The sequence below is a fragment of the Globicephala melas genome, chromosome 2 (genome assembly GCF_963455315.2).
Source record: "Globicephala melas chromosome 2, mGloMel1.2, whole genome shotgun sequence".
In the NCBI taxonomy this organism is placed as follows: Eukaryota; Metazoa; Chordata; class Mammalia; order Artiodactyla; family Delphinidae; genus Globicephala; species Globicephala melas.
The window spans coordinates 175,562,815-175,584,609 of NC_083315.2; the positions used below are offsets into that span (position 1 = coordinate 175,562,815).

Genomic DNA, 21,795 nt, shown 5'->3' on the forward strand with positions numbered 1-21,795 from the left:
TCTTCCAGTTAGGTCGACTTTCATCTAGATCAGGCAGATCAAAGGAACCAAGACAACGTTTCTTAATGACGTGCCTTGTTCTCAGGCTGTCCTTCCGTTTCTAAAAGTGAAGACCCGTGCAGAAAACTGTTAAGAAACATGACTAACTTTCAGAAGCACAACTGTGATCACTTCCACAGCATATGTTTCTCCAAAAGTCTAGAGAACGATGATGTTTAAAAGAAAAATCTCCCTCCGTGTGCGGTATGAACGAGTTACCGTTGCCATGGAAACTGTCCTTAGAATACCCTCTCCCAGCAGTTCTTGCTCAGTGAGTGAAGCCTGGTGACCGTGGGATCCACGGAGCAATTGCGGCTTCCGTGAGCAGCACCAGGGAGTCACAGGGACGTGGGAGGCGTGTCTGTGAAGTGCTGTGTCTTCTGGTCTGGCCCAGGCAAGAGCGGCAGCAGAAATGAGGGAGGGCTTGGATCAGAGGGTCCAAACTTTGCATTTTTTGGTTTTTGTTGTTGGGGCTGTTTTTTGTTTTTTATTACTAATTTGCCGTGGGATCCTTTAGACAGCTCAGCAGCCACTTTTGAATGGGGAGGGAAATGGTTGCTTTTGAAGGGAGCGATGTAAAGAGGGTGACATGCCTTGCAGGTGTCCTGACAGTGCACAGGTGAGTCCAGGTGTGACTGTTCCCGAGCGCAGACCCCGGGTGTCCTTGCCAGTCATCGAGGAGGCCAGAATCCAGCAGCTTCGTGAGTTGGTCTTGGTTTGCCACGTGGAGAGACCAGAACCCAGCCAGAGGTGACGCTTCCTCACAAGCAGTGCTCGCTGCGTGGTGCGGTGGCATCCCAGTGTGGCTGCCCAGCCACTGGTGAGATTGGGGGATATGTGACAGAGCAGCATCACAACCCTCAGAAGTCAGAAAGTGGGACTTCCCTGGCGGTCCAGTGGTTAGTTAGGACTCCACACTCTCACTGCCGAGGACCCGGTCAATCCCTGGTTGGGGAACCAAGATCTCACAAGCTGTGTGGCAACGGCAGGAAAAAAAAAAAACACAAGCAGGACATCTGGGCCAGACTTATGTCCCCAGGGAAGGGAGCTCACCTGGTGAGGAGGAGATGTGATGTGTGTGGAAAATGGGTTGTGGTGGGAGAGTCTGAGACCTTCCTTTGTGTTTGGGCCAGACTCTCAGGGGTGGCTTTAGGGCCCAGAACAGATAGCAGGGTGGGCATTGCGAGGAGGCCTTTGTGAACTCAAAATAAGAAAGTCCTCTGCCAGTAGGGGAGCCCCTGGCCACAGCGGGGGCGCTGAGCCTGTCCCTGCTAATTGCTGCAGCAGGGTCTGCGCGGCCAGGAAGGCCGGGGCAGGGCGGATTCCGAAGCAGGACCTCGGGATTCCCTCCAGACAGACTCAGAGCCCTGTTTAAAAGTGAACTGGGCAGCGTGGCCTAGAGATGTACGCCCTTGACCTGGGCAGCCTGGTGTCCAGATTCCAGCTTCTGAACCTCAGGTTTCCTCCTCAGAAAGTCAGCATGTCGTAAGAGTATCTCACTCTGGGTTGTTGGCAGGGTCCACCAGACGGCCAGTACAGAGCAGGGCGCCTGGCAGGTGTCTGGAAGACAGCAGCGCACACAGGCACAGGTCTTTTTAAAGAAGAACACCAGCCAGTCCTCTTCTCTTTCTTCCCGGCTTGCCCAAGGCGCAGAAGTCCTTGAGCAGCACACTCTGGCTCTCAGGAGGGGACACTGCCCTGCCAGCATAGACTTCGTAAGGACATTCCCCCCGTGTCTAAAGCGTAGAGTTCTGGGCTCAGAACCCGCTGTTAGGAAAGTTGACAGGCCTGTGCCACCACCTTCCTGGCCCCAAGCCTTTGCCAGTGTCCCCAGAGGACAGGGAGAAGCAGCAGGCCCGGTGTGAGCGTGCAGACAGGAAGCCGACGGCGCCGCCTCCACCGAGGCCTGCCCTGGCCTCTCCAGGCCTGCTGCTCCGGCCGCCCTGACCCTCAGCGTCATTTACAGATTTATTCTGTCTCTCATCTCCTGCCCTTATTAGAATGTAAGCCCTTTTTTTTTCATGTAACCCAAGTACCTAGAGGAGTGCCTGGTAACACAGCACAAAGTAAGTATTCATTGAGCCATGACGATCAGGGTGATGATGGAGCGCACGCAGGAGAGATCTGGAAAGCGCGAGACGGCTGTTCGTGAGTCTCCCCTGTAGCTGCCTCTCCCCCACGGCCCAGGCTGAAACGGGCAGCAGCTGTGGGAAGCCATGTTTGGTCTGTACAAGGCCCATCCTACTTGGTGTCCAGCAGCTCTCCGAGCCTCTCCTGTTTTACAGACGAGACCCAGAGGTGGGATGAGAATGGAGCCCACAGTCCAGGTGACTGGTGCAATATTCTCTTCACCCAGCTGCCTGGATAACAGATGCCCACATGGTGTCATTCAGCTCAAGTGGGGCTCAGACCGTACAAGTTCCCGGGGACGTAGAGGAGGAGGCCCCGCATCGCCTGACATTTGCCATCAGATGTGAAACTGCAAGTTGAAGTGCTTGGCTTAGCGCCGTACTCTGTCCCACGCGACAGAGAATCGCTCGGTCAGTGTAGCGTTTGGATTTCAGACTGCTGAAAGAGTAGCGACCTGAGGGTCGGCAGTGCATGTGAGCTGTGTTCAGTCAGGTGGTCCGTCAGATTCGCTTGTGTGTTAACAGTGGCCCCCGCTCTGACTGCTTTGTCATGAGCAGGAGCCTCCCACAGAGCAGGGTCACCTTGGGGTGGAGGCCAGACCACGCTTGCCAAGACGACCTGGATCTCTCGGGGTGGGGGCAGGGGAGACTGGGGGCTGTGTCGGGCACTTCTGATGCCATCGGCGTTGGTTTGGTCGCCTTGCTGATTTGTTTTTTTGTGGTGGTTTGTGTGATGGGACTGAGTGGTTGCACATTCTGAGGTTCTCACATCCTCTCCCAGCTCCCTGGATATTCATTCTTGTGGTTTCTAGTTATGGTGATAAGTAGAGGCCTTCCTGGGGGTGTCACCAAGAAAAGAGACGACCGATCATACCGCGTCTCTTCCCCTGTGCCATTTGTACGTTCCTGCTCCCTCTACATCCCACCCACTTAAGCCATCTCTGAGTGTTATTTTAAGCCAGAATCGTCCCTCACGCAGAAGGGAAGTCTGCAGTTGCTCATCAGGAACTTCTCTGGTTTCTGCTGGGCGCCTCCAGTGCCAGAGGGCTGCGAGGAGTTCGGGCTGGTTCTGCATTTTCCGGATGCACAGCAGCTTCCTGCACCACTCTGGGAGTCTCTCCTACTCTCCTTGACTAGCCTTTAACTAGTCAAGGCTCAAGTATTTGAAGATAAAAATTGTATTCCCTCCCTGAATTTTGCTTCTCTAAGTTAAACTGCCCCAGTTCTTTTCAGATGTTTCAGGACAAGATGTGAAGACTTTCTATCATTGTTTTTATGTTCATATATTCCTTCATTGACATTCATACTTGGGGGGGGTTTAAGGTGGGACAGCTACTCTGGAGGGCCCTGTGCTGAGCTCTGGGGATCCAAAAAATAAGGCAAAACCTGTGTCCTCTAGAAGCACGTTCTCACAGGAAGAGGTACACAGACACAGCCTTGAAACCTGGTATGGCCAGCGCTGCATGAAGGAACACCAGGGCTCGGGGCCGAGCAGGAAGCCCAGTCTGGGTGGAGGAGGCACGTAGAGATGACAGGTATGGCCTGAAGCCCCCCAAGTCTGCTCAGTGGAAGAGGAGGGCGTAGCGTGTACAAAGGCAGGCACGCAGGGCCCATCCCATCTCCAGCTCGGGACGTGTAAGGGCAGCGGTGGGCCTGGCGTGCTCCTGGACAGGCTTTCTTGTCGCCATCCCAATAAAGCACGTCTCAGACAATGCACCTCTGTTCTGTTAAGGGGACTTAGGGCCAACACTTCCTTAGGCAGTGACGTGGCAGGCTTCGGGGGAGAGTTCTGCCAGACCAAATGAGACCCTGCTGCCCTGGGAAGCCAGGTCCCGGGGACCAGAGAGGAAGCATCCTAGTGTGGGGCACCTGGCTCACCAGCTCTTTCCAGAGCGAGGTCTGCACTGACTTGCCCTTCCTCTCTCAGGAGGGAGCTGCCAGCAGGCGTGGGGAGGTGTGAATACTTTCTCAAAGCCGGCGTGTTCTGCATGGAGATAAGCTGGGAGGTAGGAGCATATGCGGTCGTGTTCCTTAGCGTGGCAGCAGGAGTCCTTTGGTAGAGGGTGCCCCTGAGAGCCATGTCCCAACACCAGAGCTATGGGCTGCTCCTCCAGCCCCAGACGCACCCCATTCCCTGAATGCACTGTGCAGCCTGGGGGCTGCTCTGCTGGTCCCCCCTTGGCTCGGGTCCCCAGGCCAGTCTCTGCTTGTCCTTCAGCACCCAGCTCAGCTGTCACCTGCTGCCCCCAGTCTTCAGTGTTCTCACCCTCAGCCTACCTGTCTTCTCTTTGTGTCTCTGGTCCTCTCCACTCCTTCTTTGAGCTCTGGAGGCTTGGCATGGGCTTGTCTCATGGCTTGTCACATACCGACTTAGCCTGTGGGTAGAGGGTGGGAGTTCCTGTTACCCTGAAAGGCTGTGCAGGACATCCTCTTGTCTTGACCTCGCTCGGTGTGTAGGGCACGTTTTGCTGGGTTGAGTTTCCCAGTATCACAGCATTAATGAATTGAACCAAAACACTGGAACGGGGCTGGAAAAGCAAAGGCATGTTATCCTATGTCTTTGATGCTGGGGAATAGAAGAAAGCCATCAGCATCTGGATCCTCCTTTCTGGTCTCGAGGAAGGAGGAGGAGGCGGGACCTCTGGCCCCGACCTCTGCTCACAGCATCGCCTCTCCAAGACAGGCACTGGTACCGTGACTGCCGGTGCACAGCCCAGGTGGCCCCTGTCAAGCAGAGTCGACGATTTCAAGTATGGATGAATACGGAGCACCTTTATTTTTTTTTGAAATTGTAACGCTACTTGATGTGTTGGGCAGTTGGTGGGTCAAAAGTATTGACAAAACTAGACTTTTCACTCCAGTGAAAATTTGATAGTTTTGTTTATTTGCTAAATGGTGTACTTCTGTAGTAACCTGGGCATGTATCGATATTAACACAGACCACACGTACCAGAAACAGGAGCAGCCCAGTTTGGGTGAGGTGGGATGAATGGGGAAAAACCCAAAGCCTGACCCCACAGCCAGTGTTCCCTGGAGATTCACAGTGAAACCATTGCACGAAGGGGACAAGGAGAAGGAGAAGGACGGGTGAGGGCTGAGGTCCTTCCTGGCTGTGCTTGTTTGTTTAAAAGAGAGGAGAGGTTTATTCAGGGAGATAAGTACTCCATAGATAGAGTGTGGGCCATCTCGAAAGGTGAAAGAGGCACCAGGGTACCGGGCCATCTGTTTTTATAGTGGTGGGTAATTTCACAGGTCAACGAGTGGGAGGAGTATTCCAGCTATTTTAGGAGGGGATGGGGATTTCCAGGAATTGGGCCACTGCCCACTTTTTTACCTCTATGGAACTGTCATGGCACCTGTAGGTGTGTCATTTACCTTCCTGATGTGTTTCAGTGAGTGTATACTGAAGCTCAGGGTCTAGTGGAAATTGACTCTTCCGCCATCTTGGAGCAATTTGGTTCTAATCGGTTTACGTCGTGTCCTTGGGCTGTGTCATTCTTTTAAAGGTTGTGTCTGGCCCCCTTCCTGTCTCATTCCCCCCTCAGAGATTTTACTCCCATAATCTTATGGGAAGCAGAGGGGCAATGGTTTGCCTTCTGTAGCTGCTTCAGGGCTGAGTAGGGTCATTGACCCTGCCTGTCAGGGAGTAAAAATCTCTAGATGCCTGATCTAGGGGGTCCCAGGGGTGGGGGGACAGGGGGAAGCTTCTTGCTTTGAGTTGGTATGGGCTGGAATCCTCGCATAGCCATCATCTTGATGTGGAACTGTTGTAACTGCTTCCCCAGCCTTTCTGTGAATCTTTTTGAAGATGAAGCACTTCTGTAACAGCATCAGAGTACAATAACTGTCTATAAACGACAAAAGACTTAAAAGGAGGGACTTCCCTGGTGACACAGTGGTTAAGACTCCGTGCTCCCAGTGCAGGGGGCCCACGTTCGATCCCTGGTCAGGGAACTACATCCCACACACATGCCGCAACTAAGGAGCCCACCTGACACAACAAAGACCCGGCTCAACCAAATAAATAAATAAATATTAACAACAGCAACAACAAAAGACTTAAAAGGCATAGTTAAACATCTGATTACAGTGTAATTGATAAAGAAGCTTGGTTATTGTTGTGACATAACATTTTAAGGTAACAACTAGAACTCTATAGCCTTATACCAGGACATACCCAAATTTTAGAAACTTTATACAATTTTTAGAATGTCTATATTAATAACATTCATCCATACAGTATATTTTTAAGTAGCTTTATGGCTCGTGCGATAATGCTTTCTATGTAATTTAGCATACTAAATAATACTAGTTTGGGACTTCCCTGGTAATCCAGCGGTTAAGAATCTGCCTTCCAACGCAAGGGACGTGGGCTCGATCCCTGGTCGGGAACTAAGATCCCACATGCCGCGGGGCAACTAAGCCTGCGCATCGCACCTACTGAGCCTGTGCACCCTGGAACCCACCCAACACAACTAGAAAGAAGCCTGCGCTACAACGAAAGATCCCACGTACCTCAACTAAGACCCGACGCAGCCAAATCAATCAATATTTTTTTGAAAATAAAATAACGAATCCTAGTTAAATATTTCTCTCCGCGATGCCTCAGGAGCCCTCTAAAGCCGCCCAAAGCTAGCTGAAGGTCAGAAGAGCTTCGACTAAAATTGGAACTTGGGAAGTTTGTCAAAAAGTTTTAATTAAAACACTTGATCAAGCAAGATCATCGGTCTCTGTGAGACAATACTAATTTCTTAACCAAAGTTACAAGAGATCTCAAAAACAAATACAGATCACTGAAAGACAATCTGTTACCAAAAACAACATTCCAAGAAAACTTTGTTCTCTTAACAGAAAGAAAAACCAAATCCAAGTCTTACCTTAGCTTACTCCCAACAACATCCATTTACCCAACTAAATTCAATCCAATCTTAGAAAACCCTGATCGTGCATAACTTTTCAGTATTCTTTTCATTCCTCACACCTTTTACTGAAAACACATAACTTAAATTTTGTTTTTTCCACATTGAGTTATTTTTCTTGCTGACAAATTTGCAATAGATGGAAGGTCTAGTAAACCTAGGTTCAACAGAAGTATTATACTTAACATTGATGACACCAAAGACATGTCTATATTAAACCAACAAGCTTAAGCCACCTTCAATACCAGATATCAGTTGAGTACTAAATATTTTCCAGATGACATGAACCTGAAATTCATTCTGGCCAGATTATTTTCTATTTCTGAGCATTTATATATATGCTTAATATTCTTTAAGTCAATTCAATAGAGCTCTTTTATGAATTAATTTTTGGCAATACCATACATCTACAACACACATATAGATACAAATGAACACACAAACTCGTAGTTCCCATTCCAAAATTTCAGCCATGAGTCAGGTACAGCAATGTAAAATCCATCAGTCTACAGAAGAGGTTGGATTAAAATTGGGTTTCTGGCAGATGGAACAAATCAAGCTCACTTATCTAGATGGCTAAACCCTTTCTACTAATATTTATGGAAGGTGTTTAAGATTTTTATTTGTCCTTGGCAAGTTCCAAATTATTTATGCCCCTTTTCAAAATTTGCATTTTAAAAAGATGGCAGAGGGACTTCCCTGGTGGTCCAGTGGTTATGACTTTGCCTTCCAACGCAGCGGGTGTGGGTTCGATCCCTGGTCGGGGAGCTAGGATCCCATATGCCTTGCGGCCAAAACATGAAAACATAAGAAACAGAAGCGATATCGTAACAAATTCAATAAAGACTTTAAAAATGGTCTACATCAAAAACTCCTTGGGGTTTCCCTGGTGGCGCAGTGGTTGAGAGTCCGCCTGCCAATGCAGGGGACACGGGTTCGTGCCCCGGTCCGGGAAGATCCCACATGCCGCGGAGCGGCTGGGCCCGTGAGCCATGACCGCTGAGCCTGCGTGTCCCGAGCCTGTACTCCGCAACGGGAGAGGCCACAACAGTGGGAGGCCCGCGTACCGCAAAAAAAAAAAAAAAAACTCCTTAAAAAAAAAAGATGGCAGAGACAAGAGTTGCTGGTAGGACATTTGCATCTCACAGGCATAGGCAAGTTCCTCCTAGGTTTCCCCTTTGTTTAATACTTACAAAACTCTTAAGATAAATAGGGAAGGTTTGGGGAGTGGTTAAAGGATTGATGGGCTTTGGATCATTTTTGGAGCCACACCTCTGTTCCTGTAAAGACTTGATTTGTAAGACAAGGACACTTTTTTGTTTGCTCTTTTAAAGAATTGGGTGGCTACCTCAGTGATACTGAAGGACTGATACACCCATTCACCTATGTTGGAATGTTTTACTTTTCCTTATTTAGCTTAGGGGAGAAGCCCTCCCCCCAAATTCCTATCAGGTATGATTAGTTTAGTCAGACCAGTGGCCTCACATTTTGGTAATCTATTTACACACAATTTGGGGGATCCTCCCTGGGTTTAAGAAATTTTTAAATTATGGCCCTCAGTCCGGCCTTTGAGGAGGCTTTCCTGTAACCTCACGTGATCCCATTGTTACAGATAGCTGGACGATTTTTAGCCCAATTTTTTCACTCATTCCATTCCTATTCTGTACGCACCCTCGGCTTGAATTTTATAAACACACACAGTGGAGGCATTCATGGCATTACAGTGTCCGGATTTGCCCACTCAAAGGAAAAGTGATATTGGGAGTCTGGGAGCGGGGGAATGCAAAAGAAAGCACCCTTTAGTTCTAGCACTGTGAACCAGTTTAACAGCCCATAGTTTTAAAACTTAGATGGGGTGGAATGGAGACCTCCTCTCACTTGGGACTGAAGCATGCTCCCCTGGCCAAGAGTAATTGTTTTTCTTGGTGGATGCCTGGAATTTAGTGAGCAAGTCCATTTCCCAACAAGGGAATGGGGCACTCAGGCATGGGCAGCACTTGGTTAGGGGCTTTCCATCAATCCCCGTTACCTTAGAGGATTAGGAGGACAGGGGTCCAGGGAAATCAGCACAGAGTAGGCAGTCTCCATATCTAATAAGAAAATACCTTTCCTACCTGCCACGTCAAGGGTTACCCAAAGCTCCTCCAGGGAAGTGACCATGTGTCACTGGGGAGTTGGGAAGGGTCCTGGGTCCCCGGCCCTGTCAGTCTTTGGTCCTCTCAGCCATCATTGGTTTGAGAGCCCCGAGTCCCCTTCAGGACTGGGGGCAGTCCGCTTCCAGTGGCCCTCTTGATCTATTGTGCAGGGTCCTGGTGGACTTTTCCCATACAGGGAGCATTCGTTCTTCCAGTGGCCCTGTTATCCACACTTAAAACAGATCCTTTCTCAGTGAGACAGTGGCTCTGATCTAGGCTTCCTGGATCTTGTCCTCACCATGGGTCTTTGCAAGGGTGGGAAACCCTGAGATGGTGCAGGGGTTAGGGCCTCTGCCAGTAACTGTGCTTTTTGCTGTTATCCTTGAATCCTTTTTATCTCAACCCTATCTGTATTGTTAAATATTCCAAACGCCAAATCCATGAGCTGATTTATGGGGGTCTGGGGTCTCCAGCTCCCCAGACGGGGCAGTAGGGGTAAATGGCCTGGAGGACTGTGGCCCCTCAGAATTGGGGGAGGTAGGAGTTCCTGGTTGTGGACCCCAGGGAAATGGACTCATAAGGGGTCATCTAAAACATCGGGCTCCTGTGGGGGAAGAAGGCACTTGGAAAGGGGTGTGAGCCAGGCACACACGGCAGTTCTTTAGGCCTGGATTATGGAATAGGGTCATGGACATTTGGATGGATGGGACTTCCCCTCCAGTTACCTTTCTTTTTTTTTTTTTTAATAAATTTTTATTTTATTTATTATTTTTGGCTGTGTTGGGTCTTCGTTGCTGCGTGCGGGCTTTTCTCTAGTTGTGGTGAGCGGGGGCTACTCTTCGTTGCAGTGCGCGGGCTTCTCATTGCAGTGGCTTGTCTTGTTGCGGAGCTCGGGCTCTAGGCGCACGGGCTTCAGTACTTGCGGCTTGCAGGCTCTAGAGCACAGGCTCAGTAGTTGTGGCGCACGGGCTTAGTTGCTCCGCAGCATGTGGAATCTTCCCTGTGTTCTCTGCACTAGCAGGCAGATTCTTAACCACTGCGCCACCAGGGAAGCCCCTTTCCTTTTGCAAAATAAGTCCAGTTGCAAGATGGATTATAATTTAATGACCCAATTTTTTTTGCCAGATCTCTTGGTCCCCTAGTTCGTACTGGGGCCATGCAGTATTGCAAAAGAAAATTAATTTCTTTTTTTCTTAAACCGTCCTAAGTTTTCCCCAATTAGCTAATGTGCATCCTAGCAGAGAGTCCTTCGGGATGCTTGTAGTTGCCCCCATTTCTTATTGGGATGTCTTGACATGACGGGGGTCTGATTGATCCTGGCCAGATGGTAGTCATTTGTCCTGGCATTCTCCCAGTGTCAACAGTGGGGTCCCTGAGAGCCACCAGCCAACCTGAAATTTGCCAGGTTGGTTAGCCTGAGGATGCCCCTTGGATTAGTCAAGGAAAGGAACAAGAGTCCCAGGGCCTCAATCCTTCAGAGATGGAGGGAGAAGACCTAGGCCCTGAGCCAACTAAACAGATTAACTTTATCACTGAAACAAAAGAAAGAGAAACAAATAGAGCCAGGGGCCTCGAAGGAGGCTCAAGGACCAATAGACAGTCCAAGAAGTCAGGAGAGGAGGATATAAGAGGAATCCAGGATAGGAGGGAAGGTGTGCGGCCACGACACTTCCTAAGAGAGATTTGTAAGCCCGCTGAGAAACGTGCTCGCCCACTACCTCTGCTCAGGGATTGGCAAAGTCCGCCTGTGAACCCCACAAGAGAAGTGCTCTCCCACACTTCCGCTCAGGGGTGTCTGGGCTCCCCAAGAGATGTGACCCTTAAGAGGGAGCATGATGCCCAACTTGGTATCAGTCGACGAAGGGGTTGAAATAAGGAGAATACTGAGTGGGACTAGCAAGGTGCATAGCAGGCAGAGTGCAGACGTGCAGAAGGGAGCCCCGGGTTGGACCGAGATGGCAGATGGGAACAAGTCTGGGGGTGTTGGTGCCACTGCCGTCAGTCTCTGGTCACGTGTGTCCCATCCTGACTGAGTGCATGCTGGCTGGGAGGGGCCCAAAGCCAGGCTGTTTCTAGAGCATTGGTCTCAGTTCCAACTAAATTCCTGGACCAGCAGGCACCAAGCCAGGCCTGACATTGCAGTGGGATGAGTGTGTAGCCAGGCAGGACCCCGCCCCAGTCCCCATTGCCAGGTCAGGAGTGATACTGGCTGTCACACGTGTGCACCAGGTTAAACACTCGAGGGTGTTCCACCCGCCGGGCTTGGGTGCCCCTTGTCTGAGGTGGGCCTCTGAAGCATTTTCCCTGCAGCCATGGATGCTGCAAGAGCGTCTTGGAAATGTGCTCCTCTAGCTGGGCAGTTGCACGCCAGGCTCAAAGCCAGGGTTTTGCTACGAAGGCAGAAGGGGAGAGTGCACAGAGATTTATCGGCAGCAGGAGGGGCTGGAAGGAGTACTCCTAACTTTTCTGGGTGTTAAGCTTAATTATTTAGGTTGAGCCTTAGATTTTGACAAGACCCCAACTCTGGGAAAGGTGTGAAAGTTAGAACTTCTGAAACCAAGCAGAACATCTTCACAGATTTGGGGAGAAAGGTAGAGAGAGTCCAGATGCTGGGAATGGATCCCTGCAGAAAGCCTCTAGCCAGACTTGGGAACTGGGATTTTTGTCATCCAGTTAACACGTGAAAAGCCTCAACCCTCAGCAGGGTCGAAAAGCCTTGCTTCTCCAAGCTGAAATTCTGTCCCCTGTTCATTGGAAACCTCACAGGCAGCAAGATGACTTCTTGCCAATGAAAAGATCGTTTTCTTTGTTACCTGTGAAGTGAGTACATGCGTGCCCCCAAGGGTGCTTTATGGGGCTTTGGTGTAGAGGCACCACGCAGCTCCAAGTAGAAATGCGGGATGAAGGACCTTCCAGGCAACTGCCACCAGTTCAGCTACCGATAAGAGCAGCAGGTCCTGCACACTGGAGGTCTAAGATGTTCTGAGAAGTCAGAGCAGTGAAAAGAGCCCAGGACTTGGAACTGGGTGGGTTCACTGGTGCTGACGCCTGAGCCAGTTCAGTTTCCACCCCAGGGCTGGGGAGAGGCTCACCCAGAGCAAATGGGGGTGGTGGCGGTGAAGCCCTGCAGCCCTCAGTGGTCTCCCACCAACTGGGACACATTAGAGTGTTTTTTTTTAAACCACTCAAAAAAAGAATTTGTTTCAGCTATTTATATAAGTAATATGTGTTCGCTGTAGAAAATTTGGAAAATAAAGTATAAAGAAGGAAATCACCTGTTACCCCACCACCCACAGCTGACTACTGTTGTTCAGGATTTTTCCATACGTGTTCTGTGTGGGATCCCAAGAGTACAAGCTGTTTTATAACCTGCTTTTACACTTCTGCTTTTTCTAATCATGTCACCGTCTCACTGAGCTCTCCACGTTGCTGTCGAGGCCCGCGCGGCGCCACGTCGAGGGAGGGAGGTGGCCTGGTTTTTTAACAACCCTTTATTGTTGGAGGCCTGACCAGCTGTTCCCTGTTCTAAGTGACTGCATCTCTTCGTTATCTCTGTAGGGCAATGGTTCTCGAAGCAGCTGAGGGCCAATTTGCCCCCCCCCCTCCCGGGGACATTTGGCAATGCCTAGAGACATTTTCTTTCCATTGTGGCAGTCGGGGTGGGTGATACTGCTGGCATCTAGAGGTTGGAGGCTGGTGATAGTGCTGAGCGCCCGGCAGTACCCAGGGACCGCCCCCCATCCTCCCGCCAGCCGGCTGGGCCCTGGCTGCGACACAGGTGTGATGCTCTCACTGGTGCTGATCGGAGCAAATAGTGTGTATCGTCATGTGGTGGGGCATTTCTTAGACCTTCCGTGTTTGACCGTGGTTTCAGGAAAATTAAAACCACCCTGTTTAGAGGTCTCTTGAATCCAGAGGAAAGGGGGAGAGGTTGTAGGGATTGTGGCTGAAGGGTCCATGGACTGCTGAGCAGAGGTGCCCTTGCTGAGTGTATAGTCAGCTCTGTCTTGTCCTAAAAAAGAATTAATGCAGCTTACAGCTTACAAGCGTGCATTCAGGACAGCCAGGTAAAATAAATGAGAAAGTGAGAAGTAAAAGTGAGGCAAAGGGAAAACGGTGGAGAGGAAAACGAGCGGCCTAGGGAAGCAGCAGTGGGTTTGAGATGGCGTAGCTCTGAGCCTGTGGAAGACGCTTCCCCCCAGGGTCCCAGGGAGCTGTGCCCGCCCTGCTCGATCGACCAGGTTTCCGAGAGCCCAGGTGCTGTGTGTGCCCCACCCCAGCTGCAGGCGAGGGCAAGAGGGCGAGGCTTAGGCCTCTCAGAGGGAGTTGGCTTCCCTGCGCCAAGCCCTGAGAGGCCTGCGCAGGTGGTGAAAGGGAAGTGCTGGACTGTTCTCTTTATCAGGAAGTGACATGCCTGCCTGACCAGGGACCTCAGGTACCCGTGCACACGGGAGGGTGGCTTCGGGACAGTCATTCCTGAGCCTGCGCCCCCGGGCTCAGTCCAGGCGGTGGTGAGGGGGCCTGAGCAAGCAGGAGGTCCTTCAGCTGGAGGGAGCACGGGCAAGGGCCCCGGGGTGGGCGCAGGCAGACAGGCCAGGAACCCTGCTGACCCCTCGGATGGTAGCGACACAGCCGGACTGGGCAGCCCCTGGACCAGCTGGGGGAGGCCTCCCACTGTTCCCGCTCTCTCCTGAGCTGCCCTCAGCCTCCCCTCTCTGCAGGGCGACGCCTTCACAGGAGGGGCACACCTCCTGTGCCCGTCACAGCCCTTTTTACCCTGCGTCTCCAGACTCTACGAAGCACTGTATGGCCTGGCCCAGCCCACACTGGCGGGAGGGGGACAGTGGCTGGAGGAGGAAGCTGAGAAAAGGGGCCCCCTGCCTGGTGTGTGCCCCTGACCTGGAACTTCATGGCAACAGGGCCAGCCCAGAACTGGCCTCTGGCCCCCAGGCCAGTCAGGGACCCCAAGAGTGGGTGCAGAGACCCCTTCTCTGCCAGTCTTCTGCACCTGGGGGCCTGCCCCCTCTTATGCCCAGCCTATCCAGGTGTTCACTCACCCAACCTCTGGGCCCATGCCCCCTTCCCTGGCAAAGGCTCCTGAGAGCCCTCCCCAGCCTGGACACTGCCTGGATGGGCCCCTCAGACCAAGCCTGGCCACCGAGGCAGATGCCAGGGCGCACCTCCTCCTCCACTGCCGCCCCACCAACCTGCTTGTCCCGGGCCTCGGGGTCCGGGTTGACAAGCTGCCCCTGGGACGTGAGCGCCCCCAATCCTTAGTGGGCAAGACTGCCCAGTCCAGGGCGTGGAGGCCATGCCTGGCTTCTCCCAGGTGCAGGATAACCTCAGGAGGACTGTGTGGCTGATGCATGGGGAGCTGGGCATCGCAGACCCCGATGGGGTTGCGGAAAGGAAGGACAGAGGCGGCCCTGGCCAGCAGGGGGCAGCACAGACTGTCCGCAGAGCTGAGGAGCTGGCGAAGGAAGACTGGCCCAGGACCCCGGCTGGCTCACCCGTCCCACCTAGGGTGCCCACCCATGGTGGGGACCCCCGAGTGAGACCAGATGGGGACAGCAGCAGCCAGGAGGTGGCTGGAAAACAGACCAGAAAGCCATGTCCCAAACAGCCCCAACCTCCCTCCTGCTTGGGGACCCTCTGGTTGGGGGCCTGCCATGGGGGGCCCAGGGACTGGGGCACCTGAGGGTTCTGGAGAGGAGGCTGCAGGGAGGAGGGGGACTGACGGGGCCCTGGGGCTTCCTGGAAGGGGCTGGAGGGCTAGGCTAGGAGTGGGCGAGGGGACAGTTCAGCCTAATGGGAGGCTGGGAGGGAAGGAAGGGGAGGAGAGACATTATTTAGGAGCTGGAGTAGGTGTTGGGGTGGGCGAGGGAGCAGCTGCCTGCAAGAAGAGGAAGAGGGTTTGGGGGGAAAAGGTATCAAGTTTCTGGGCTCCTGCCCTCCCCCCAGCGTCCACAGCTCCCCCAGGCTACAGGATGGGGCTCAGCAAAGTGCCAGGCTCCACGCCCCAGGGCCCAAAATCCTTTGGATGCTCAGGCTGGGGCTCTGCCACCCTGGAGCTCCTCCCCCTTCTTGTCCCTCCCCCACCAGCCCACCCCAGGCCTGCAGGGAAGCCAAGTAGACAGGATGTCGGAGAGGCTCAGGGAACAGGACTAGGTGGGTACAGCAGGGTGCCTGCCTCCTGATTACTTACTGTCCCAGCTTACAGTGAAGCACAAAGGGCAGACCCAAGACTCAGGCCTCAGAGCCTGGCTGCTGAGCCCTGGGCTGCCCCTGGAAAGGGGAGGCACAACTCAGACTTGGGGCAGGCCAAAACCCTAGTTTATTTCAGCATCAGCAACATCTCAGCCATCACAGAAGTTAACTCTACCAAGGGCGACAGAAGTCTCTACAGCAAGGCTAAGGGCTCAGCCGCTAAATGGCGAGCCTCAGGGGTGCATGGTGGGCACTGCCCGGACAATAAGTTAGGAAGCAGCAGGGCTGGAGATGGCGGCAGATGCAGGCCAGGGCTTCACTTCTGGGCAGGCACAAGGTCATCGATGGCCTTGCCCTGCTCCAGCCGCTGCTCCATCTCAATGAGCAGCTTCACGCCGTCCACCACCATCTGCACCAGCTCCACCTCCGAGAAGCCCAAGCGGTCTGCGTTGGAGACGTCGAAGATCCCGCCCACGGCAGCCGTGTCCACACCGCCTGGGGAGACAGCTAGGTCAGCAGGCCTGGGTGGGGGAGGGTGGGCTGCTCCGGCAGAGAGGGGTGCCTGCAGGCGCCCCACCCCACTCACCTGTGCCTCGCTTCTGAAGCCGCAGCCGCTTGAGCACCTCCGGGAACTTCTCGTGCTTGCCCAGGTGGGGCAACTTGATGTGCACCCCTGCCCGCAGCCCTGTGCCCAGGTTAGACGGGCAGGTGAGGATGTAGCCCAGGTGAGGGTTCCACATGAATTCGTAGTTCTTAGACTTGAAGAGCGTTTCAATCTGGAGGTGGAGGTGTGAGAGGGGAGGCCTGGCTGAGACATGCCCCAGGGGACCAGCTGAGACCCGGGAGCCCCCCGGCAGGACCCTGAGGCAACTGAGACCTGGACTCCCCAGGAGGTTAATGGGGCACCTACATCTCTGCCTGAACCGGGGGGCCTGGCCCTGCCCCCTCCCTGGCACCCAGCCCCCACTGTGCCAGCCCAGGTGGCGGGGGCCAGGCCTGACCTGGGTGAGGCCATTGCAGAAGCGGGTGAACACCTCCTTCATCTTGCCTCCCTTCTGCATGGAGATGACCCGCAGGTGGTCCTCCTCATTGATCCACACCAGGAAGGTCTTATTGTCATTGTGCCTGGGGGAGGGGCACAGTCAAGCCTCCTCCCTGGACTGTGGTCTCAGGGCACATCCAGAAAAAAAACTCTAGGGGGTCCCCAGAGCAGAGGCACTTCCCAGGTCCCTGGGGTGCTCATCCCAGCTGTACCCAGGAGTGGGGGCCGCTGCCCGGACTCCAGCCCCGTCAACAGCCTGGGGGCACGGAGGGAGGCCAGGACAGCTCAGAGAGGGGACAGAAAGAGAGGCCTGAGCTGCTTCCCCAGCTTGCCCATCAGGTACTGTGTGGTCCCCACCAAGGGGATAAGGGGCAGAGGCAGCCAGCACAGCCCCCCTACAGGGGGATGCGCTGTAGCTGGGCGCGGAAGCCCCAGGATACACGCACAGTGTGAACAGGAGCTTGTAAGCCCTCCTCCCCCACCGCCCACTCGAGGAAGCGTCTGCGTCACCCAGCACCTGACTGACTCCCCGCGGGGAAGCGGGTGGGAAAGGAGAGAAAACAAGAAGCTCCAGCTCCCCAGAGGGGGGTGGAGGAGGAAAGCCAACACGACTGCTCCCCCCACCTCTAAGATCCTGAGAGGCTGAGGCCTCTACTAGCTGGGGTCCTTCACTTACTTTCGAGGTGAGGTCACCTGCAAGGAGGCCTGGGTGGCACCAAACCCATCCCAGGAGCGCGGCCCCTCCCTCTTCCTCCTCGGCCTCGCCAGGGAGAGGACGAAGTGGGGGAGTGGGGACCCGCGGGAGGGGGGTTGGGGAGTACGCACCAGATGCCGCGGGCATCCGGCCAGTCGCGGGCCATGCCTGAGGCCAGCAGCAGGGGCGACACAGGCTTATCGAAAAGGAAGTGGTCGTCGATGAGCTGCTGCTGTTCCGCTTCGGTCATGCTTTTGAGCGCATAGTACCTCCCCGCCAGGTCACCGTCCAGGCTCGACAAGGCTGCGGAGGGGCGCGCTCAGGAGGACAAACGGGTGGGCTCCTGTCCCACACCGCCACCACCCCTAGCGACACGGATCCGCCCCACCTCCCCATGCCCGCTCGGCTTGGCTGGAGTCCAGTCCTCCCGGTCTGGACGGCGGGCCGAGCCGGTGACCCGGCCCAAGCCGACCCTCGCCGGGCCCCAGGACGCTGTAAGCGCGGGGCTGGGCCTCGGTCCCTCCGGGAAACCGGAGCCAGAGCGCAGATAAGAGCGCGGCGTCGGCGGCGGCTCGGGTGACTAGTAAACAAGCCGGCAGGGGCCGGGACCGGGACCGGGACCGGGGCCTGGCCGCCCGACCCTTACCTTCGATGGCAAGCTTCTCGATGGCGCGGCGCTCCCCGCGGCTGCAGTGCGGGGGGAGGCAGAAGCCGCGGATGCTGCGGCCCGTGCGCACCCGCGAGCTCAGCACGTAGTTGGGGTCCAGGTCGTCGCCGCCCTGGGGGCCAAGCAGAGGTGAGCTCCGGGAGACCCCTCCCCAGGCCGACCCGCCGCCCCGGGCCGCCCGGCACCTGCAGGTTGTCGGGGTTGAGGTCGGTCTTGTGCTCGTCTGTGGGCTTATAGCCGCCGTGCCGATCCTCAATGATGGGGTCAAAGAGCTCCTTGAACACGTCGTACGACTCCTCGTCGCCAGCCACGCAGCCCACGGTCATAATATAGGGGTGGCCTGTAGGGGGGCCGCGGAGTGGGGACAGTGACGTCACTGCCAGGCCTCAGCGAGCCGCCGAGGACCCCGCGGCTGTGCGCGGGAAGAGGGCGCCCGGACTTTGGCCCGAGGGGGACTGGCATGGGGGGGGCTCTGGGCCCTAGCCGCGGGTTGTCCCGCGGATACGGCGCTGGCACCCTGACCCCGGGACTGGTGTGCGCGTACCTGGGTTGTCCACGCCAGTCTGGATGACGTCGTCCAGCGTGAAGCCGCTCGGCGTGCTCTTAGCGCGCAGCTCGGCGTACAGCTCGGGGGTCAGTACCTTGGCCATGTGATTGTTGTGGCCACTGAGGTCGGGGTACTCGTCCTCGGCCGGGAAGCGCAGCTTCAGCGTGTTGTGGCTGTTGGAGAAGGGCATGGCGGCGGCGGGCTGCGGGGAGACGCGGGGGTCAGCGGGCACCCGAGGCTCCGGGCCTCCTGGGGACCAGCTAACCACCCAGGGACCCGGGCACCGGTCGCCCGGGGCGCGGCCAAGGTCAGCGGGGTCGGCACTGCGCGCAGGGGGCTACCACATCGCCCAGGACCCCCGGCCTGGCGCCCGCTCCAGGCGGCGGGCCCCTGCGTGCCGGGAGCGCGCGACGCCGCGGCCCCCGAGCCCCCTCCATGCGCAGCGCCCCTGCCCCGGTGCCCCACGACCCACCCCCACACCCCCGCCCTCGGGCCCACTCACTGAGCAGCCGGGCGGGGGCGGGGGTTCTCGGTCGGTCGGCAGCTCAGGGCGCGGCGCAGGCGAACAGCGGCCGCTCCGCGCTCCCGCGGCTCTTAAGGGGCGCGACGCGGGCCTCCCATTGGCCGCTATTTATAGCCCATTCATTCCATTGGGCCGCGCTACGGGATTGTGACGTCGCTTTGTCCGCCGCCCGCAGCCCCCCAGAGCCCCCCGCCCCAGGCAGCCCACCCCGACTATCCCCTCGCCGGAACCCCGCGCAGCCCGCCTACCCTACCCCACGCCCGCCCAGGATCCCGAAGCCGGAACCTCAGGCCCTTGGACATTCTGGATCCCCACCCCCACCCCCCCGCCTGCCTCCTAGCGGGAAACCGAGGCAGGAGGGCCACCAGGCACTTGAGGACGCTCGGGCTTGTCTGCACCATGGCTCCTGCCCTCCCTCGTCTTGCCAGTCCCCGCGGTGGTCGCGGCGAGGGGCCAGGCGAGGGCGTCCAGGGCTTCCACAGCAGGTACTGCCAAACCCCCGCCGCCCCTCCTTCTCCTGCCCCGTCCGAGCTGGCCCCGAGCCGCCGACCTTCTCCAAGGTGCCCGCAGGCATCTCCCGGGCGGTCTTGGTGCAGAGCGAAGGCGCTCCGGAGGCGCAGCCTGGCTGCGGCCCAGCCCGGCGGCACCCTTGATGCCTTGACCTTGGGCAAGTCTCCGGGCTTTTGGGCGTCTGAGCCAGAGACCCCCGGGCCCAGCCCCTCCTGGTTGATGCGGAAATACTCTGGCTCTGCTGGGGAGTGCACAGTCTCAGAGTCCCCAGACCCCAGGCCTGTGCCCTCTCTGCAGGGGACAGGTTCACCTCCCCACCCCACCCCCAAAGGCAGTCCTCAGAGACTTTTGGCAAAGACTGGAGGAAATGCTAACAAACAGTAAGCACATGTGAGATTTAAAAAAAAAAGAAAAAAAAAGACACTAAAAATCAGAATCACGTAAGTTAAAATAACGACTATGCCTTCCACTAGCCCCAGCACAACCAGACTGGCAAAAAAAGAAGATTGATACCAGCCAGTGTTGGCTGTGGGTTGGAATGTGGGGAGACAGGCATGCACACGCTGCCTGCAACTGTGAATTGCTACATCTTTTTAGGAAAGTAATTTGGCAGTATCTATTAAAATTTAAAATGTTCATCCTCCATGACCCAGCAATCACACTTCTAGGAGTCAAGCCTATAGAGTCTCATTCTCTCTATAAGAGAGAATGGACTCTCTTCTAGGAGTCCAGTCTCATTTCTCTTTGCAGATAGACCAAGAGATGTGTAGTAGGAGAAACAAACACAAACAAACCCGGATATAACTCGATGCCCATCACTTGGGGACTGGCCGGGGGTAGGGAAGGCATCTCCCCAGTGTGGAATATTATACAGCTATTAAAAAGCGTGAATTGGAGCTTGTGTGGTTGATGTCCATCATACTTTGCTTTGTGAATGAAGCAAGGAAGGGGGAAGAGCCTTATCTATGTGTATATTTAACAAAATCCCTCCAGGACTGCACAGTGTGCTCTGTGGGCAGCAAGGTGAACACTGCTGCTGCTGCGGGAAGACTGGCTGTGAGCAAGCAGCTAAGTGAACAAAATATCATCCAGAGATGGGAGGAGATGGGTCCTGCAGAGGCTGGGGCAGAGCGGGCATTCCAGCGTATCTGGTGCCTCTGAGGAATGGGCACTGGAGCAAAGGGCGAGCAGGTCCCTTTGCCTCTGCCTCTGTGCTCTGTCCCCCGACGTTACTGCAGAGAGACTCCTGCCTCTTCTCTTGCTCACCTTGGCGTGTTTTGACCTGCTCGCAGTCAGCATTTTTTAGACCCATGAAACAAGCCAAGGCAAAAAGGCAAATGGGTCTGGACTGGCCAGACAGCAGGTGTCCCTTAAGCCTGAAATTCCTGCGTTCTGTGCCCCCTGCAGCCCCTTCCCCTAATTTTAGAAATATCTGCAGCTGCCTTTCCCAAGTCTCCACCCCAAAGGCCTGATGGGCTCACGTTTCTGTTTCTAGAAACAGAGCTGCTGCTCCTGGAGGCCTATTTGGCTTTCAGACCCCAGCGGGTGGAGGGGTGGTACTCAGGGCTTCCTCTTTGTAGCCTCTGCAGCTTCCCAGAAGGCCCCCCTACCCTACCCTCAGGCCACCAAGGGCCTGACCAACTTGGGAGAATGGGGGCAGGAAAGGACCCCTGCTCCCCTTTCTCTCCACAAGCAAGGTCCACACTGGAGAGGTGAAGTCCAAAGGCTTGGGGTCTTGCTCAGGGTCAGGCCCTAGGGATGCTCCTGCCTGGGGCTCCAGCAATCCTCAGCCTTTGGAGATGAGTGTTTTGTCCTCATCTTTGCAGATGAGCAAAGGGAAGATCAGAAGGTGCGTGATGGGGGACCGGGTTGGAGGTCTGGCAGTCCCTCAGCGGTCCTGGAGTGATGGGCCCTGTGCTAACCTGAACTGGGGCCCACCCTGAGGACCCCCGGCTGGCCAAGCCTGGGCTGGACTCAGTCTGATGGTGCACATGGTCAGCAGCTGTGATGGGGGAAGTGGGGAGAGGCCTTTGAGGCCTTTAGACCCAAAAGTCAGGGTAAGGCTCCCCACCAGGCAGGAGCCGCTTGGGAGCCTGGGTGGTCTCAAGCAGGGGAGCAGGAAGGGGGCCTCCACCTCAGCAGGAAGAACACTGCCCCCAGCTACACTTGGCCTCGTCTGTGGACCCTCCACTCTCCTTAGGGCCCACAGGAGCCGGTCTGGCCGCGTCCGGGCAAGAAGCTGGGTGACATCACCAGACCCATTTATGGTCCAGGTTTCTTGGAAATCGCACCTGGTTATACATTAACCACCTGGCCCTGGAGGGGGTGGGGAGCCTCAAAGGAGTCCCTGGCCTTTCATCCCCAGAACATGACCCTGCTCAGC

The 21,795-nt window shown here is 55.4% G+C and overlaps 2 protein-coding genes across 2 annotated transcripts; one reads left to right on the forward strand and one right to left on the reverse strand.

Annotated features, from left to right (window-relative positions):
- Positions 1-15,533: 15,533 nt before the first annotated feature.
- Positions 15,534-19,024, reverse strand: CKB (creatine kinase B). Its single transcript, XM_030883265.2, has 8 exons — positions 18,882-19,024; positions 18,377-18,581; positions 18,018-18,172; positions 17,812-17,944; positions 17,297-17,468; positions 16,431-16,554; positions 16,016-16,205; positions 15,534-15,924 (listed from the first exon to the last, which is right to left on the reverse strand). The coding sequence occupies exons 2-8, from the start codon at positions 18,567-18,569 to the stop codon at positions 15,746-15,748; spliced, it is 1,146 nt and encodes a 381-aa protein (XP_030739125.1). The 5' UTR covers positions 18,570-18,581; positions 18,882-19,024; the 3' UTR covers positions 15,534-15,745.
- LOC138842575 (proline-rich protein HaeIII subfamily 1-like) lies at positions 18,568-19,555 on the forward strand. Its single transcript, XM_070045045.1, has 2 exons — positions 18,568-18,911; positions 19,078-19,555. Exons 1-2 carry the CDS (start codon positions 18,568-18,570, stop codon positions 19,553-19,555), a joined length of 822 nt encoding a protein of 273 aa, XP_069901146.1.
- Positions 19,556-21,795: the final 2,240 nt, after the last annotated feature.